General features: G+C 42.5%; 1 protein-coding gene across 3 annotated transcripts in view; it reads left to right on the plus strand.

The window, feature by feature from the left end:
- Window positions 1-21,529, plus strand: part of Clvs1 (clavesin 1) — a 195,906-nt gene that overhangs the window by 148,431 nt on the left and 25,946 nt on the right. For all 3 annotated transcript variants that reach the window (NM_001108969.2, NM_001428688.1, NM_001428689.1), the window contains one exon: window positions 18,945-19,055. In NM_001108969.2, coding sequence (NP_001102439.1) covers window positions 18,945-19,055 — 111 coding nt within the window. The remainder of the gene's footprint in view (window positions 1-18,944; window positions 19,056-21,529) is intronic.

Below are 21,529 nucleotides of genomic sequence, written 5' to 3' on the forward strand. Positions count from 1 at the left end.
TACTTGGTATGAGACAATCCATTTGTGGCTCATCCTTAGGAAAAACTTCTTCTGCTTTCAGTAACCCTTACTTGTCTGTAGTTCTTTGTCTAGGGAGAGACCCATTCGATTTCCTCTCCTATGGTAGTATATCTATTGGTGTTTTCCTTGCTCAGATATCTTGTTCAGTTGGTACAATGTTGAGGTATCATGGGCGAAGCTTCCCTGGCATTGCTAGGAGACACAATCTCACATCAGATTGTCTGGTTCTCTGGCTCTTACAATCCTTCCAGCCAGTCTTCCAAGATGCTCCAAGGATGTACAGGACTTGCGTTTTTAATTTATTCACTGGGATCAGTTCACTAGGATCAGTTGTTCTCTGTGCTTTGGCCAGTTGGGGTTTTGTGGTGGATCCTGTTTGCTGCAAAGCAAAGCTTCTTTGGGTTGGGAGGGTTGGGAGGGTTGGTAGGTTTAGGAGGTTTGGGGTTGTTAGGAGGGTTGGGAGTGTTGGGAGGGTTGAGAAGGTTGGGAGGGTTGGGGGTTAGGAGGTATGGGGGTGTTAGGAGGGTTGGGAAGGTTGGGAGGGCTGGGAGTTTTACATCGTTGTGGATATAAGGACAAGCATTTAGAATGCATTTAGCAATAATGCTTGTTTATTAAAATGGGGATAGTAGATTCTCCTCCAAGAACCATGACCTCACTAACCCCGAGGCAGCTGGCTAGGTTTCCAATACCAGTCATAACTTCTCTCCTGTGGGGTGAGTCTGAAGTTCAATTAGATAACTGTTGGTTAGTGTCAAAACGCGAGTGATGCTGCTCCATTTTGACACCGTTTCACAGTACTGGAGAACTGGCTTCCTACAGCAGATGTTGTTCTGTAGTCTTTCTACTCTCTGCTGCTGAATTTCTCTCTTCTTTGGGCTCTGACTTTGTGACTGACTCTGTAGAAACATACTTAAATCTCATTCCTCCTGTGTTCTCATATCATCTCTTCATTTCTGTCATCACATTAAATATATACATTAAGAGATGCTAGCTCAGCCATCTCCCTCTCTGGGCTGTGGACTTACATAGGCTGTGTACCATTTCATGGGTAGGATAGAACCTTGCATATACCTGGTCCATAGCAGGCCATTCATCAATGTTTATTTCATAAATTAACCAACAAACAAAAACCCCAGTGTTCTAGAAGCTTTCTGACTACTTGTAAAGACAACATTTTTGAAGCAATGAAGCAGGAAGCTAACACCATTTAGGTGCTAATCACATAAATCAGACAATCTGTAAACCAACAAGCTTTAGGAACCCACGCAGCGTGGAGCTGACAAAAGAAAATCTTTAAGTATAAGTCAGCTACCACCACACAACTACATAGAGATTGGGTTTATTTTGCTCCTCTTTCAGAAGTTAAAGGAGACATCACTCACACTGCCCAGAGACACTTCATGCTATGCCCTCTAGGTCCCCAATCCTCCCATTTCCTGTAATAGTCTGCAGCCTGTCACTCTTTGTCCTCATGTCCCTTTCTCACATCAGGCTGTACCTACTTCCTGGATATCTCCATATCTCCCAGTCCTTCCCATCAATACGCGTGCACGTGAGCATGCACGCCCACACCTACGCATGCACGCACGCACGCACGCACGTACGCACGTACGCACGCACGTACGCACGCACGTACGCACGCACGTACGCACGCACGTACGCAGACACACAAATACACAGCCTTGCTTGTGTCTCCTCCTCCCAGTTTCACACATTTCCCCAAATGTGTACCATAAACAAAAGCCTCAAATCAACCCAGGTGCCAGAGACTCCTTCCCTTCAGGAAGTAGCCGGGCAAAGGGAGGGCTGCACGGAGGAGCTATGGACAGTGCTGTGATTTAAAAATGAATACACTGAGACTAGGAAACAGAATATCCCCGCTTGGAGTTAGCCAGCAGCCTCTCTGTCTGTCAGGACATGCCCTGGCACTGTGTATGCATGACAAGGAGCACATGGAAGCTATGCGTGACCATTAAGCCTGGGATAAAGCAGGAGCTGGATGAGGAGTCACTCCTGGGGCGTGGTGCTTTAGGCCCCCTTTTGTGGGAGTTTCGTTTTCTGATCAAGTATATTCGATGTCCCGTATACACAGACATCCTACCTAAGCAGCCCTCACCTTCATCTTCTTTCTCTTCACATGGACAGTTGTGCTCATCTGGCTCCTGACACCAACCTCGTCCTTCAAGGCTTCATGCCCACCTGTCCAGAAAGTCTAAGGATGCAACGTCTTGCGTTATATAGCCTGAACTTCCCATCTGGGTGCTGAAGTGTGGTGCTTATGGCAACACAGCATCTCTGTCTTGGTTAGGCTCCCACGAGGAGAAAATTAATATTTAAACAAATTATTTTCGCTTAATACAAGGAACCTGCTAGACTGACATGGTGATTGTATACCTGAGACGCCAAACAGTGGCAGCGATGCAAGCTAGAAGAAGGGGAAGCAGGGAATGGAAGCAGAGATAATAGGTTACTGGGGTTCTGGCAGTGTACTTCATAGGCCTATCCTGAGGAAGCTGGTACCCCAGAGGTGGAATTGCCACCAACAGAGAGCCCAAGTAGAACCACATGAGGAAGGCTTCCACCTTTGTTCCCACAGCAGTCACTTCGGACTTTTCAGTAGTAGCCTCTGTGGGGTATAGACAAAGAGACATGAATGGTGTGGGTAGGAGAAAAAGGGTCCCCTTAACCCAGAGGGAGGAAGGGACACTAAAAGAACAGGTCTGACACACATAGGCTATGGTATGCATGGTCTGTTGGATATTACTAATGCTACAGCCAAGACACTTTGGCATCAAGGTGCAGAGCTGGCTTGGCCATATGTTCATGTTGAGATGGACATCTAACATGGACAGAGAGTAAAGACTAGGAGAGGGAAATGCCTAGCAAACTGCCATCCCCAGGCACAAGGTTACGCCACTGAACAGTCACTATAACCTGAAGAATCGTAAGGAAGTGGATACACACTGGTTTAGTAACTTGCTGAAAGCCCCCTTTAAAGACTAGAAAAACTTTTGCGTCATATTCTTAAAGGTCTTCATAAACACATATATGCATTGAGTCCTAGATTAGGATGACCACTGAATATTAAGAGAGAATTTTTTTAAAAAGATATTGACAATATCAACTGTGTCCTAAGACATATGTTTTGCACACTATGTAGCATGACAAACATATTCAGTGAGTATAATGGATAAAATGTTACCATAAAAACCAAGTTGTTGGGGTTGGGGATTTAGCTCAGTGGTAGAGCGCTTGCCTAGGAAGCACAAGGCCCTGGGTTCGGTCCCCAGCTCTGAAAAAAAGAACCAAAAAAAAAAAAAAAAAAACCAAGTTGTTTTCCTTTTAAAGAATGGATGGTAATGGTGTAGCATATAGAGTAAAGTCTCAGGAATGCAGCAAACCCTGTTTGTGTCTTTTTCTTAAGTAATGGATTTCTCCTTTCCTAACCAAGAACTTCATGAAGAGCATGGGGCTAGAATAGCAGACTTGAGTTATGTACATTAAAAACAAAACACAGCTTTTTCCTTCCATATACTCTCTAATGATGTCATTCAGCAGAAAGGTGTGTTTGTGTGTGTGTGTGTGTGTGTGTGTGTTTGCGTTTGCGCGCACGCTGATTTAATAAAACTCTTTAAAAAGATAACATCAAGTTCTGAAAGAACTAATTATCAATAGAATAGCTTAGTAGTATCACATTCAGCAAATTCAATGCTCACTACTAGTATAAAATATAAAGCACTTATTAGAATTTGTATAGCTAATAAAAAACAAGAAAGCCACAATGCCCAGGGTATATTATAAGAGTGGTGGAACATTTTTAATGGAAGATTTCTTAATTTTATTAGTAATAATCTTCTCTCTCTCTCAGCCCTTGGGTTTCCCAAGAGGCACATAGCTGAGTTAAAAGCACAATCACTGGAATTGAGAATGTTATGAGGAGTGTTACAGGTGAGCTGTTCTCTCTCTAGTCATTTCTAACGTATTTAGCTCTATTTGTTTATGTCAGTAGATGCTGCTCTTTCCGTGACAAAAAGTACTCAAGCACTCACAATGGTTGGCATGTATGTACCAAGAAACTGATTGTGCTTTTATGTCGTGGCCCTGAAAGAGCACTCAGACCTGTGAATTACTGTGTCAAGTCTGTTGTAAATTCTACATTCCCATCACAATCCTTCCGTAGACATCTTTAGGCATATGAATATATCTATGCTTTATGGGCGTTCAAATCAAGTTTTATATTTGCTGAAACCACTCAAGTAATTATATGACAGTAAGAGTCTTCTCTGGACAATGACGCTGTCACGAATTAGTTTAGGCCTCTACTCACGACTGCAGATTCATGAGCATAAAAAAGGGATAAATTAGATACTTTTAAAACAATGTAGATTGATGCATATCTGCGTCTGAGGTGCAGCGTGACTCAACACATTTACTCCATGTACTGAAGGATTGCATTAGAATAATTAGTATTTGTTCCAGCTATGACACCTTTCTAAAGAAGGAATAAAATTGCTCCCAAGTCATTTACTAGCATCTGCCTTCAATGTGTGTGTGTGTGTGTGTGTGTGTGTGTTTAACACCCATCAAAAGAGCAAAGGCATATGAAAGCTGCAAAAGGGAATATATTGCTAATATATTGTAATATAGTACAGCATATCTACTCTATGGTGAGTCACTTGGAAATGCACATCCCACTATGAGAGAGTTATAGCAGACTCTTGTCTTAGTGGGGATCTTGGCAGTTGTTCAGATGAATCCTGCTTTCTTTCTCTTCTGTGGGGACCCAGGTCCCAGTTATCACCACGTCTCCTAGGTTCTGCTACTGCCTGCATCCTCTTCTTAAGATGATACCCAATCCATTCTTCATAGACGTGTGTTAGATGAGGTGGAATGTAAAACTTATTCATACAGTTCTTGATTCACATGATCCAAATTATCCTTGTGTGTGTGCACGCGCGCGCGTGCGCGTGTGTGTGTGTGTCTGTGGTGTGTGTGTGTGTGTGGTGTGGTGTGTGTGTGTGTCTGTGGTATGTGTGATGTGTGTGTGTGTGGTATGTGGTGTGTGTGTGTGTGTCTGTGGTATGTGTGTGTGTGTGTGTGTGTGTGTGTGCGTGTGTGTGTGCAGGTGCACTTACCCCTCTGAGCACAGGTAGAGGGCAGAAGTTGATATCAGCTCTCTTCCTGTAGACTTGTCTTCACCTTGTCTTATGGGATTCTTTTGAGATTCTTCGATGAACCCAGACCTCACTGTTTCATCTAGACTGGTCAGAAAGCCTGAGATATCCACCTATTTCTCTACCTGTCTCTTCCTATACATGGGATTACAAGTGTGAACCCCACTGACCAGCTTTTCCATGGGTCCTGTAGATCCCAGCATCGGCTTCCATTCCCGTGCAATGAGCACTTTACCCACTGAGCCATCTTCCCAGTCCCTGAATAAGTCACTCTTAACCATGTCCACTTTTAGTGTTTCCTCTTTAAGTTATATTTATTGTGACTGAAGTGTTCCTGGACTTGCTTTTTGCAAAATTATAGACCAAAAGGATGAGTCGCTGATTAGAGGTTCAGCGTTTGCAAAAGTCTTAGACTGGATGACCTCTGTGATCTTTCTGCTGTACTCTCTTCTCACTGGGGCATCAGCACTTGGGAGCTTAATGGGCAGGGTGAGTCACATAAAGCAAGTTGTCTCTGCTGCCATCGATTTCCTCCGTGAATCAGCCATTCAAGGGATCTGGGTTTCTCTGCGAATTGGCTTTTAAATAATGAGTAGCAATCATTTATTTACCACTTACAGGTCCTTGGGGAAATGACTGAAGATGAAGTATTGTGTAATAACCATAATGTATTTGCTATCTAATAGTCAAATATAACCCCTCCTTCGGGTCAGTGTGGTTCGAAAAGCTGGACGTGATCTTTATAGCAAATTAAGTTTCCAGTGCTTGGGTTCAGTTCTGCTGATACAGAGTGATCAGGTGGATGGATTTTTATTCTGTCCCTTCTATCTCCAAGTCCTATCAGAGGTCACCTCTCTGGTCATCTTGTCTGGCCATCAGTGAGATTGGCGAGGCTAGCAAAGTAGATAGCTCTCCCATGTGGAGCTTTATTAAGTAAGAAATAAAGAACGCAATTTATATGGAGATCCTGTTTGGACTGAGCACTCTGTCTCTTATCCTCAGAATTTTGGCCAGTTATGTATGTCTGCACTGTCTGCCGTCCACTGCAAATGAAGCTTCTAGAGCAAGGTTGAAAGCAACCAAAGTCTATGAGCGCAAGCTAAATATTTAGACGGCAACTAGGCAGCATAGGCATTTAGCAAACCAAAACTAGCAGGTTCAACCCTAGAGCATAAGCCCAGCCATGGGCTTTTGACCAATGATGGTAACAGTACCAGGTATACAGTTCCTTCCCGAGATGAGGCTCGAATCAAATCAGGAAGTGGTTACTTTTCTCTTACCAGCTATGCCATTATTGTACCAGTGAGCACGTCTTGCCTGGCAGGTTCCTGTGCTAAATGAGGTCCCTTGGGCACAAGGCAGGTATCATTGTCATCCAGACAGTCTCTAAATGTATGGTCAGTTTTCTGCTACCTTACTGAAAATTCAACAGAGGTGCATCCCTTCATGTTTTCTTCAGGTATTCATCTTTCCTCTCTCATTTTATTCCTCCATATTACCCACTCCCTTTGGTCCATCAATATAATATTGTCACTGTGTTCAAGGGGAAAAGATGAGCTAAGCGAAATGTAGGAGTTCCAATTGGCTAAATTAGACTGTCGAATACAAGTACACATATTTACAAAAGCTTTGTTTAGTTCCTTGACGGCTATAGTGTTTAACTATCTTTTACGAGCATAAAGGAAGATATAACTGAATGTTCAGAGTTCTACTTTAAATTCTTATTTGCTTTTTTACTCATCCAATTTAATTTTGTAATAAAAATATAATCATATTTACCCATCTCTCCAACTCTCATCTGCCCTCCCCCTCAAAATTCATGTTATTTCCTTAATTATGATTGTTATACATTTATAGATATATTATATGAATATACACACACATGTATGTACACACATATAAATACAGCCTTTTGTGTATGTTTAGTGTTACACACACACACACACACACACACACACGCACACATTAAACAGAAGCTTTGTTTAATTCCTTGATGGCTATAGTGTTTATTTTATGAGCATAGAGGAAAACATAATTGAATACATAGGGGGGTGTGTGGGGGGTGGGTGGGGGAGAGAGAGAGAGAGAGAGAGAGAGAGAGAGATAGAGAGAGAGAGATTTTGAGGCTGAGTACTTGTTATTGGAAAACAAATTAGGGGCACCTCCCTGAGAAAAGTTAATTTTCCCTTTCTTGGCATAACTATTTACCCATATTCTTTGTATAGTTGCAGGGATCTGTGAGATTTCCCTCTTTCCATGTTAGCATGTCCATTGGCGCCATGATTGTTCAGGTATAATTTAGGACTCATACTGATGAGGTATCACAGGGGGAGCTTCCCTGTCATTCTAGAAGACACAATACAACAACGGACTTCCTGCTTCCCCGACCCACTCAGAAGGGCTAAGACCAACAAAACAAATGACCAAAAGTGCTGGATGTCGAGTCCTCCATTCACTGTTGGTGCAATTGCAGCCACTCTAAAAATCAATGTGGACAATTGAAGTGGAAACTTAAGAATTCTTTGGGAAATCAGTTGTGTTGGATGGGGTTTTGCTGGAGCAAACAAGTAAAGGAGCATTTTTCTGAAGTGGAACAGGTGGAAAGCTAAGGCAGACTCCTGAAGGTTGAAGCAGACATAGGAGAAAGAATGTTCTGCTAAAACAAACACGTGAAAGGACACGTGATAAATGATTCTTTTTGCTAGTGGCATGCATGTGTTGATCTGCCCTACATTACGTAGTTGAGCTGCATTTGTTGGGACTCTGTAGAAAGAAATGTGCCAAGAAACTTCTAGTGTTGTGCTATAGATTCTCGCCACTTCTGTGGACTCAGGCTAATTGGCAGAGTGATGTCAGCTGTGTCAGGCCCATGTGCTGAGGTAAGACCCATAGAGGACACGTGATGTTTGGACAGCATATAAAAAGGACTCAATGGACAGTGACATGGCCTGAGCTTGCTGGGACAGCTAGCTGTGCAATGCTTGTTCTTCTCAAGTCTTCACTGATATTCACTTTGCTGAGAGAGGCACAGACAACACTTCCCCTGGCATTCCTCTGACTCCCTCTTGCTGACTCATGCCAAGGCTGAGGCCTGGCTGTCTCTGCTAGGTCATGCTACCCCTGCTGATTCATGCTTGCTATCCCAACTCTGTCAAACTGGACTGCTGATGCATCCATGAAGAGTTTGTGAGTGAATTGAGCTGCTGCAGCTAACTTGAGAACTGAACTTCTGATTCCCAGACAATAGATTGGATTTGCTCCAAAGAACCTTTCTAAACAGGTCCACTTTCCCTTGTATCCTTTCTTTTCCACTATAGGGCTATAAGGGAGGTTAAAGAATTTAAGAACCATCATTAGAAATAGGTTTTGAAAGAAATTAAAGATATAAACACTCCTCAAAAACCTAAGAATCAATATACTATGTGGTCCAGCTATACAACTCCTTGGCATATGCCTGAAGGATTGAGCCTTTTATTCCACAGATACTTTCTCAGCCATGTTCATTGCTGCTCCACTCACAACAGCTACAAAACAGAAACAAACAGAAGGTCCTCTAACTAATAAATGGATAATGAAAAATGTGGTAGGAAAAATGAAATCTTAACTACTGCATGCAAATGAACGAAACTATATTGGGTGAAGTAACTCAACACAGAAAGACAACACCACATATTCCCTTTCATCTGTGGTCCCCAGCACCAAATCTTTAAATGTAATCCATAACCTGTGGTATCAACAGAAACCAAGAAAGTAAGAAGTGATAATGGTGGAAGGAGAAAGTGAACGAGCATGCATGCTAGAGAGGAAATAGCAGGATACCAGTGATAAGAAGGAGAAAGTAAGAAAAAGGGTGGGAATTTAACTGAAGAGAAGGAAGAAGGTAAAAGACAGAAGGAGAGGGAAGGAGAAAGAATAAATAATAGTAAGGGTGTATATGAATAAGTGTGCACATACATTTTTTCCAGTGGCTGATTATATTCCTTTCATAAGAACAATAGAATATCTAGCAGAAACCACAGTGTTAGGCAAGAGAAGCTTCCTTCCAAGTTGTTGGTCACTATTATAGGTTATAGGTTACTATTGCTACCTTTGTTGTCTCCTGGAAGTTGAAGGTAAGTCTTTATGGATAAAGACACTATGCATTTTGGACACAGGACTTTGCTGTTTGAGCTGTGTCTGATCTGAAATCCTCCTCCCTGAGGAGTAACTTTCATAGCACTTGAAGGTGTTATTAAAGTTGCCATGGAGAGAAGCAATCAATAGTTGAAGCCAGTCATGATACGCAGGATCTACAATAAGGGCCAGCATGACAAAATGTCCCTAAATGCTCAACAGTAGAAACTGTATATTGGTAAAAATTAAACGTTGTCTAATTGGGCGTAAGGCCTCTTTACCAGGAAGGAAATCATGCCTAGGGATGGAAACCTAAGGAACAGGCTGGGGCTTGTGAAATTGTGGATCTTACGGGAGAGCATACTTCACTAAACTAGTGTATCTATTTTCCTAACTGCATTCTACATAGTTATCCTAATACCTAAATAAATCTAGCTGTCACCATTCTACCAAAAGCAATTTACACTACAATCCCAATAAAAATAACCACATTTATCACAGAAATAGAAAAAGTATTAAAATCTTTAAATTCATATATAATCAGAAAAGTATAATAAAAAGATTACCATTTCAGATTTTAAGATATATTACAAAGCTATGGTAATAAAAGCAGTGTGGTATTGACACAAAAACACACACCGAACAGAACTGATGGCCCAAGTAGTATATGTAACTACAGACATCTGATATTTAGGGAAACAGTCAAAAGAATACATTAGAGAAAAGATAGCACCTTAAATAAATTTTGTTGAGAAAACTGGATGCCCATATGTTTAGGAATTAGACACATAGATACCACCCTACACAAAATAACTCTAAGTAGCTCTAAGATAGCAACCCCAAGCCTGAAACAGTAAAACTGCTGAAAGAAAATAGTAAGTACACTACCAGATAAAGGTGTAGGAAAGGACTTTTTGCACAGGGATCCATTTCCTTAGGAATAAAAACCAGCAATTGACAACTGGGGCCTCACGAACCTGAAAAGCTTCTGTTCAGTTTGGAAAATAAGCTAGAAAGAAACCCATTTGTTGTATGGAAGAGGATCTTTAACAGCTATACATCCAACATAGGTAATATCCAAAATGCATAAGGAATTCAAGAAAGATTCAAGAAAACAAATGAGCCACCCAGAAGTTGGCTATGGATCTCTAAGATAATGAGTAATAGAAATCTAGCTATAGACATATCATAACTGGCTGCAATGAAGTATGTAAGAAATGTTCATCATGTTTAATAATTAAAAATGCAAATCAAAACAACTTTAAAATTTCATCTTACCCCAATCAGAATGGTTCAATTTTTGGATTCCAACTTTCTTTCTATAGCTCAGGCTGACCATGTAATCCTCCTGCCTCAGCCTCCCAAATGCTAGGATTGTAGATGTGCACCACCATATCTGGCCTGACTGGGTCATTTATAGAAGGCTTTTTAAAATTTGACCACAGCAGGACATGAACATTCTCCTGCTCTTTTTTTTTTCTTTTCTTCGGAGCTGGGGACCAAACCCAGGGCCTTGCACTTGCTAGGCAAGTGCTCTACCGCTGAGCTAAATCCCCAATCCCCATTCTCCTGCTCTTAATACTTAGTTATTGACTATTTAAACTCTCTTCTCTGGAGAACACCCAAAAAAGCATGGCCGCTGAGCCTAAGGTCATATCTTTCCTTCACAGAAGGCACAGTCACTTGTTTCTTCTTGGACAGTGAACTTACTGAATGGATGTCTTTGGTACACCCTGCACCTTCTACTTTTGCCTTTGTAGGGTAGTTTAGCATTTCTTCCTGAACTGGAGATCCTCATGCAATTGAAAAATGAAGGTCAAGGAGTGTTGTTTAAATTGTAATCTCAGCTTCATCAGCAGACCTCATTTGTTTGGCAGAGGACAGATTTGCTCATTGGGAGAGCTATTTTGTATTAAGACACAGAGGAAACTACCCCCAGCACACACTGATCTCAGTATTCAGAAATACCCTTTTTACCTTTGAACCCAAGACAACATTGAATTGGCATAGCTTCTTAGAGGTTAGCACTACCCTGCAGGAAACCCTGAGACAAGCCACACTGTGTGGTCAGATGCACCATTGCCAGTCTTCCTGCTGGTGAGCATATTCTGTCTGCTCTCTCACACTGATTGCTGACATGTAAATCTACTATCACGCACAGCTTTTGCATGAGTTCTTCGTTTCTTTGCAAACGCATGCATAGTTATTTCTACACTAATGATTGCTATGTGGCATGATAGAAATCCATCATCATGCAATATGGCATTTTTACAGGCTCCCTTGCATCAATGAAGCCAATTTGCATTGCTAAAGATGTTTTCTCCTCCCGCTTTGAAGTGAGAAGTAGATGTCATTGGTAGGGCATGCATGGGGGGAATAAACAAAATCTAAGTGCAGGCCGTGTCCTTGCTGTGCCTGTAGAACTCCATATGTGCAGCTATATGAATGAAGATTAGACCCAGAGGACACTTAGGAAGGAGACCGTAGTAAGAGGAGAGCTTTTGTGGTATGCCCTCTCTGTTTTGCATTTATATTTTAGCAGCATCTTAAGCGAGGAGGTGAGTCATCTGTTTTCTGAACTTTAGTAGTCTTGTTTTAGTTTTCCTATGAAAGCATGAGGAAGAGAACCAGGCAGCTGAGAGCTAGAGAGTATGGCTCCCGAAGCTTCTGAAGGCTAAGTGGTTTTTGGGTTTAGATGTGTTTTTGAATAATGTTGTAAAGTTCCTGAGCCTACAGGCATTCTAAGACTTACCAACAGCTCCAATAAGTGCTGTATGATCTGCAGGAAAAGCAACCCACAGCCATTAGGAACAACAATGCTTGATCATCAGCAAAAGAAAAACAAAACGCTTTGACCTCTTCCAGGGTGTCCCTAAAGTTTGATCAAACACACAACAAGGCAGCTAAGTAACATTTGAAGAACGGTGCTAGTGTGGAAGTAAAGTGTGGACAGTGTGGCCATTAAAACCGATGGGCAACTAAGAGATGTCAAGAACCCCTGAACTCTATCTATGACACCCAGAGAAAATAGAAGATCCTGAACTCAGTGCTTTACTTGGATTTTTGTTCATTGTCAATATTCTAAGTGGGCAGAAACAGCAGTCTTTCTCTTGTGTTCAAAAGTCCAGGGCATCCCATCACCATAAGGACTGTTCATGTTCCCTTTTCCAAGCCACTCCTACCCCTAGCCCTCTACCCACCTCTTAAGTTTTACATTTCAAGAATACCACAAAATGAAATCCTGCAAGTATATAACTTCAGAGAATATTTTTTGAGACAAGAGTCTCACTATATAACTCAGCCTGACCTTGAACCACTATGCAGATTAAGCTGGTCTTGAACTCACAGAAATCCAGATATACCCTCCTGCTGAATGCTTGGATTAAAGGTGTGCACTACCATGCTTAACATAAACACACACACCTGAGAAACTTGGGTTATTGCACATAGCATTAATTTTACCTTTTGTTGGTGACTGGTATCCCATGGTATGGACACAATGGTTTGTTTGGTCACTTATTTAAATATGTGTTGGTTGTGTTCACTCTGACTACCTCAAATAAGACTTCTATGCACATATCAGATTTTTATGGAAATAAATCTTAATTTCTCTGGGCTAAATAATTATAAAACATTTGGTTGGTGATATGCTAAAATGACTATGAAAATGGGCAATTTTCTTCTATCCCCTATTAATAAATGACTAACTTCATTCCTCTAAATCTTATCTTTACCAGCATTTTGAAATATATATATATATGTATATATATATGGTGGTTTTCTGTATATATGTGTGCATGTGTATGCACATGTGAGAACACATATTTGCCTACACGAAAGCCTGGAAGAAGATGTTAAATGCCTCACTGTTTTCAGTAGATCCCCAGGCCAGTAACCTCAGCAATCCTTCTGTCTCTGCCCTCCACACTACCAAGTTCCAGGCTCAAATATGGCTCTATGTGGCATTTTATGTTGGTGCCACTCGTTTGAACTTGAGTTCTTATGCTTGTGCAGCAAGCTGCGTCATCACTGGGATAGCTTGCTGGCCCCCAAAGTGGTCGTTATTTTTAACACCATTCTGATAGGTTTGGAGTGTGGTTCTCTGGTACAGTTTGCTCATGATTAATGGTGTAGAGCTTATCTCTTGTGCTTATGAAACATCTGTATGTTTAGTGAAGTGTTCCTCCAAGGCTTTGTACATATATTAATCGAATTATATAATCCTGTTCTTCTAGTACTGCTGTATTTTCATTCTAGACCTACTTTTGTTTCCTATGTTGTATAGATCATGCTTTTGATCCAAGTCTACTAGTCACGTCTAGTCTCTTTGCCTAGTCCTACCTCTTGAATATAGACACTTTTGTTTTCTAAAAGTGACAGAAAGCTTGGGCATTTTTCACAGTAATGAATGATTAAGGAAGAGAAAGGAGCCTACAGTGGCTTAAGATAGGATAGTTTGAATAATTTCAAGGACTCCCCGGTATGGGGTCTTCACCAGTAGTCTGGGTTCCGAACCTGGACTGCTACATGCAAAGGACCAGCAATGCAGAGTTCAAAGGCCCAAGAAAGAAGCTAGTAGGGAGATGGAGCGATTCATCCACCTGTAAGAAGACAGTTCCCAGGCTCCTCATTGGCTTCCTCACTCATAACTGTGACAACCCCTCCCGGGACGGGAAGACCCCATAGGTTAAAGTACCAGGTATAAAAACTAGAAGATGTTAATACAATTATGACTTATTTTGATATTGTTCCAGACTTGTAGGTTAGAGTAAACCTTACTTAGTCATAATGTATATACTTCTTTGCATAAATTGCTAGGTCCCATTTGCCAATACACTGTGAAGGATTTTTCATTTGCACTCATGAGTAATAGTTTGAATAGCGCTTGGTAGTTTGATTTGCTAGTATCATTCTTGTCCTGTCTTGACATCAGCTTCATAAATGAATTGAAAAATGTTCCTTTTATTTTTTGAAAGAGATTGTATGGAATTGGATTTTTCCTACATAAGCCTAAAGAATTATTTTTTTGACAATTTTAATTTCCTTAGTAATTAGAGAGATATTCAAATTACCTGTTTCTTGATGACCTGGGGCAGTTTGAAATTCAAGAGTGATTCCTGTCCTCTAGGTTGCCACATCCCCATGTAGGACTGTATTTCTGTCCCCAACTCTCCCTTTGAAGCTGTGTGACAAACACAGTTTTGTTGCTGACAATGGTATGTTGTTGTATCCTTCTTTGTCAGTCTTGATAAAAGGCTGGATAGTTTTATATACCTTCTCAATGAACCAAGTCTTGGTTTCATTGATCTTCTTGGCCATTTTTCCATCTTAAATACCACTGATTTCTGTTCTTGTTTTCATGGTTTCCTTTCTGTTCCTGGCTGTGGCTTTGTTTTCGTCTCCAAAGTCCAGTGGGCTTCCCATTATTGATTTGAAGCCCCTTGTCTTTTGTCCAAAATGCGTTCAGTTTGGCAGATCTCCCTGCGGGCAGCAAGCTAGCTGTGTCCTGTGTGGAGAATCTTGTGGTTTTGTTTCCAATTCTTTGAGATGTTTCTGGTTTCTGGTTTGACTCTCTTTTCAGTTTTGGATATAGTTTTGTGACTGCATTTATTTGACTTTAGAATTTTTTATGGTCTGCCTTGGTGTATTCCCCCATGCAAATGTGTAAAGGAAATGTATTCTCCTGTTGGGTGGAATATTTTATAAATACATAAATAGAAGTTCTCAGTGGAGAAGGAAAAGAAGCCATCACTTTTATGCAAGTTTGGGGGAAGACCTGACTCTCCAAATGGTCTTCACAGAGACCATCATCATCTACATCCTAGGTATTGGTGACAGGAGTTGCTGACTATGGATGTGGTGAAGGTTCTGGATCTTCCCTGGGGCTTTTATAGCATGCCTCATGCCCAAATGCTGCTTATTTAGTTTTAGCTTCACTCGGTTGACAGTTTAGGCTGCCTTTGCTAAAGTGTTAACACAGATAATGCTGAAGTTGGAAAGGTAGGTGACTATATAAGGCAAGTCCAGTTTACCCAGTGCAGCCCAGTGTTTGGTATAATGAGCATGTAGAACATGCTAAATGATGGGGGAGGGCAAAGCATGATGGGAACCAAGGCTAACCCACTTGAGATCTGTTCTGGGCATGCACCTTCATGAAGTCCCTTTGGATTGTGGGAGATGCCTGAGTGTGATGATAACTCCCCCTTTGCCTGCAGTTGGCTCATGTGATCAGCCAAGGGGGTCAAACTGGCAGGTGCTGACTGAAAGCTTGTTGTGTTTGTCATTTTCTCCTCATTACTGTGCTGTGACAGAATTCCTGCCAAGACATCATGGGAGGAAGAATTCATTTTGCTAACAAGTTCAGAGAAAACACTATAGCAAAGAGCAAGGCTTAGTGGCTGGATTACCTTGAACTGTGGTGTCCAAAGATTGACAGATTCATTTTTTTAAAGATCTATTTACTTATTTTATGTATATATGAGTACACTGTATTTTATGCATATATGAGTACACTTCAGACACACCAGAAGAGGGCATCAGTTTTCCATTACAGATGGTTGTGAGCCACCATGTAGCTGCTGAGAATTGAACTCAGGACCACTGGAAGAGAAGTCAGTGCTCTTAATTACTTAGCCATCTCTCCAGCCTGATTGACAGACTCTGATAGTATCGTCCAAAGCGGAAGTGGGGTTAGCCTGCATCCTTCGAAGGCTCACCCTAGCATTCTACTCACGCTCCACAGCATCTCAAAACATCCCTATGACCTGAGAGAACCAGGGATCAAGACATGAGACCTTACAGGACATTCCAGTTTCAAACTATAGTAATAGGTTTCTTATTTAACATTCTCCCTCTGCAGCTCCCCCCACAATAAATACACAGCCAGTCTCTGCCCAAAACATTTGCGTATGGTAGTTACCAAACAGGAGAACCTCTCATTTGAACGTTATGGGAGAGACTTGAAGAAAAATGACTGTTTCTGCTTGAACCCAAGCTCAAAACTCCAAGACTCAGGTTCATGTGGTTTTGTTTGCACGTTTTCATTAGCTGATTTGTGGGAGGGCAGTACAAACTTGCACAGTCTCTCTGGCACAGACCTGACCCCGAGTCAATTAGAGAGAACTTACAGTTGCTAAGAGAGATGGCTTCTTTTCAATCTCCCTTGGCACAGACAGGGGCCAGTTTTTGATGTCTTTGATGATTGAGGTTTTGTAGGCTAAAACTAAATATCTCCAGGTATTTTTAAAAGTTAATATTGTTATTATGATTTTTTTCCTACTGTCTCTTGAGTAATTTTCAGCATTTTCTTCCACTTTACTAACATAAAAATACAGAATACAAAAGATTATTGGAAGAAACATAAAGATTCTTATTAGTTACAGTAAAAATAAAACCACACACACAGAGTAAAGTTTAGTTTTATGAATAAATGCCCCATTCCTGTTTTTTTTCTATAGCCTCTGAGAACTCACATTCATCATGTAAGTTATGTTTCTGAATAAGAGATCAAAAGAACCAAAAAGAAGGAACCTGAGGTGTAGCCCGTCTTAGAGAGAAAGAGCTTGCAGGGGCAGCCTCATGTTTTCAAGGAACCAAAACTATTCCTGGGTCTTGGACTAGGCATAAAAGGACAGCATTGTCGAGGGAGTAGCTTGTTGATACAGAGCTTGCCTAGCCTAATAAAGGTCCTGTGTTCAAAGTGTAGCACAAACAAAGCCCCAACTCCCTTACACACACACGTACACACACACACACACACACTCACATACACACTCATACACACAGACACGTACACACATGCGCGCGTGCGCACACACACACTCATACACACACACATAGACACAGACACGAGCATGCGCACACACACAGACATGTACACACACGTACACACACATACACACACTCATACACACACACACACACACACACACACACACACACACACACCCCTTATTTATAGCTTGGATCTTTCTGCAATCAAATGTAGAAGATCACCAAGTCTACCTTGACGAGTGTGGGTGAGAAAGTGCTCACACGCACAGAGAGATGATCGACTGGCTGCTCCTACAGTGAAGGAAACTACCCTCACTGAGCCTTACTGGGCACTGAATGACAGCCAGGCCTCCCTGTAGTACACTGTTTCCTGTGCCCCTTCCACTCTCCTTCACAGAATGAAAATGCATTTGCACCAGATCTCCTTTGGTAATGTCATCTGCCAATCCCTTTACTCAGTCATGGTTCCATTGAGTTCCAAAAACTCAAGATGGATGAACTGAATGAATAAACTGAGATTCTCTAGTTTAACCCTCAAAACATTCCATTGGGGTTGGGGATTTAGCTCAGTGGTAGAGCGCTTGACTAGGAAGCGCAAGGTCCCTGGGTTCGGTCCCCAGCTCCGAAAAAAAAAAAAAAAGACTGGGTTCGATCCCCAGCTCCGAAAAAAAGAACCAAAAAAAAAAAAAAAAAGAAAAAAGAAAAAAAACATTCCATTATTTCCTATTTTGTAAAATGTCTAGCTAGAATAGAAGTTATTTTTAAGATTTTCAAATGTCAGCCTTTAAGTTCAGTTCCACATACTTTCATTGGAACCAGGTCTCCTTGTGGCAGATGCCTTGGAATCCTGTAGATACAGAGAGTTCTGGAAAAATGAATAGCCCTCTCATTATGATGTTAAGAGTGATCCAGGCACGGTATTTTTTACACCCAGAGAGAATGCTTAGCTGCCTGCTTCTTGTCTTGCTAACATGTTACAAGACGTTTGTTGCAATGAACCTCACTGACTTTTTGGTGGGCCAAAAAGAATTTAGGTGTTTCCCTTTCTAAATGTCATTAGTAGTAACAAACCCAGTCTGCTGAAACCACACATCAAGACTTCCTCCCCAAGATCCCTCCTCCTGTGGACCCCTAAGTCTCAGAGAGGTTTACTAGGTCACAAGTCACAGACTCCTGTTCTGGTCTGGATTCCAAACTAAGAGCCATTTTAAAAAACGCCGTTTTGGCTTGATATTTGCAAACTGTGCAGAGGATGGGGCTCTTGTTCTGTGAGGGAGGTCAACCAACATTCACACAACATTATCTTTCCTTGAGGATCTGCTTCCAGGGTGGATCCAGAAAGTGACCAACAGTTTATACTGTCAGACCAGTGTCATGAGAGAACCTCGTCTTAGATCCTATGGGACATTGTACAACCCTTTCTTGTGCAGCCTGCTCACTCACCCAGCAAGTCCAAGCTCTGGACTATTATCAAGTTGACACAATACGATGGAGAGAAAATGGAGGGAGAGCAGAGACAGAGCTGTACTCAGAGCCACCAGGAACTGAAGCGAGGTTATACAATGCCATGAAAAATTCCGACTTCTAATGGTCTGGGTCACATGTACTTCTCTGCGCCTAGATGAGTCAGTCACTGCCCTTTGGGAAGATTAGCCTGGACACATTAGGCTGTGCAGTGGGGGGTGGGGGAGGAGGAATGAGAGAGGAAGTCAGGGGAAGGTAACCAGGCCAGGAGCTGAGCATCCGAGCCCTTTCTTTCTCTGGAAGTGGGGACTTCTGCCAGAGGCTGTCCCCTAAGGTGCTGCTGTACTGAGTGGCAGTAACTGACGTGCTCTCTCACTCTTTGTATTCCCTTCCCAGGACAGCTTTCCTGCTCGCTTTGGAGGAGTCCATTTTGTCAACCAGCCCTGGTACATCCATGCCCTGTACACGCTCATCAAGCCATTCCTCAAAGACAAGACAAGAAAACGGGTAATGAGAAAGAAGTGTCTTTTAAATTCTAAATGGGGGAGAAAGGCTCCTCAGCGGGTTGGTGCTTTTCTGTGTGCACACCCCCCTTCACCCCCTGCCTATAGCTTTCACCATTGTTGTGCAACTTTTGAACATTTGCGCCTTAGCAGGAGTTTGCAAATAACCCGTGTTTAATCAATAATCGTGTAGAATGAGCTCTTTTCTGAGCACCAGACAAACCAAAAGAAACTTCGAAGGCACTCAAACACCAGGTGCCAAATTTGCTACAAATGCCTTTAGGAATAGTGCATGAAGCCACACCCTGCTCCTATTTGATTTGGCTCTTGTTTTTGTGGGATATGTTTGTTTGTGTGGGGGGGTTAGGTCTTAATACGTAACACAGGCTAGCCACTATTCTTTTTCAAAGATTTATTTATTATTACTTTATGTATACTGATTTTCCTGGATGTGTGTATCCATATGTACAACAGCATAGAGTAAACCATGAGGCCAAGAGAGGGAATCAGATACCATGGGACTGGAGTTACAGAAAATTGTGAGCTACCTCATGGGTACTGGAAACAGAATTGGATCTTCTGCAGTAGCAACAAGTGCTCTTACGTGCTGAGCCATCCCTCCAGTCCCTAGCCTTAAAGTCTTAGAGCTCCTACCTCTGTGTCTGGAATTCTGGGATTATAGGCACTCGCCCAGTTGCTGCTTCTTGTTCATGGACTATGTCAGTAGCTAGCATTTTGCCCCGTATCATGACTGTGAAAAGTGGTTCTTTATGTTTTTTTTTTTCTCTCATGGATCTTGGTAACTGCCAGATTCATCATCTGTAAGGTTGAAAACACTGTTTGTTGAATGTAATAATCTTCAGAAGAATGCTTGTTATAACGACATCAGTCAACATTTGAGAAGCCAGCCTCTTTCATCAGAGTCAAGATAGCATGACATCCTCTACAGCAGAGTGACAGGCATCCGATCACTACTCTGAGCCTGGCTTTCCTGTTCGTTGTGTGAGGAGATTAGCTCCCGTACCTCAGACTCTTCGGAGCAAGTTAGTGAGACTCTATATAAAAACGTATTCATAACGCCAGTCATGTGCCAGACACTTGGTGACTTCAGTTGCTTTTTCCCTCTTTGTCTTTTCCCCCCACTAGCTTTACTAAAACATACTTGACAAGTAACATGGTATGTGTTTAAGGAACACGGTGCAACTGTTTAATATATAAATACACAGCAGCATGGTCATCCCAATCAAACTAAGATATCTATAGTTATGTAGCTGATGATATGAAATTCTCTGCACACACACACACACACACACACACACACACACACACTTACATGCACATGCACACACTCAATCAATCAAACAAACAACAAAAAGCACAGACAGCATCTGATGGAGGAAGCTATAATATGCCATGGTCTGACCCACAGTGTGTCCCTCTGTCCACACATCTTCATTCACAAATGTTCACTGCAATGAGTCATTATTCTGGTCCAAGTTCTCTGGCTTCTGTGACACCATCAATATTGGATCCTTATTGGGACACCTCCCAGTTATTATGTTGTTACCCTGCGTCATGAAGATCCTGCAGCTTTGGGTCAGCAGGACTGGCCCTGTCATGAGTCCCAACCATTCACAGATGATATAGATTTGGGGATGGACACTCTCAGAGACCTGGACCTGGGCCTGGGTGCTAGAGCTGACACAGCTCTGGCTAGGTCACTCAATGCTAACATCAGCAGGAGGCAGGGCCAGTTCTCTTGCTCTCATTCCCTTGGGTTCAGATCCCCTGATTACCACAAGTGGCAGGGAGCAGGGAGAAAAGGACATCACCCCCTCAGCCATGCCACTTCACAAAAGTCAAGCAATGGGGCCAAATCTCTCCTGCTCTTACCCTGGAGGCTGGCTCGCCTGCTCTACTGTGCTGCCCAGGTAGGGTGCAGGCTCTGCTTTCCTGAGGGTGCAGCAGTGAGGGACAGGGCCAGCTCAACTCTTCTCATGACCCCAGGGCCAGCTCTCCTGACTGCTTCAGGTGGTGAGGGATGAGGCAGGAAGGGGTCACCCCTCCCCCCTTCACACACCACCACCACCACCACCATCACCTCTGAGCAGACAAATGGCAGAGCCAGGTGCCACCAGGTGCCACTCAGGGCTGGCTCAGCTGTGCCCCTACCCACCAGGGTTGGCTCCGCTGTGCTGTCCAGGGGAGGTTCAGGACCTGCTCTCCCAAGTGTTGCAGCAGGGCCGGCTCTCCAGAGCTCATGATCCTGTGGCCACCTTTCCCAACAGCAGGAGATAGTGAGGCGCAGGGGGTGGGGATGCTTCACCTGTATGCCTATGCTACCCCATGGAGATGAATGGCAGGGTTGGCTCTCCCGCCCTTATGCCCCCAGGACTGGCTCACCCACACTTGGCAAACCCAAACACTTGCCCTTAAGGCCAGCTCCACCTCTCTTCTGGGTGCTGCTAGCAGCCAAGC

This window comes from Rattus norvegicus, chromosome 5, assembly GCF_021556685.1.
Source record: "Rattus norvegicus strain SHRSP/BbbUtx chromosome 5, alternate assembly SHRSP_T2T, whole genome shotgun sequence".
Lineage (NCBI taxonomy): Eukaryota > Metazoa > Chordata > Mammalia > Rodentia > Muridae > Rattus > Rattus norvegicus.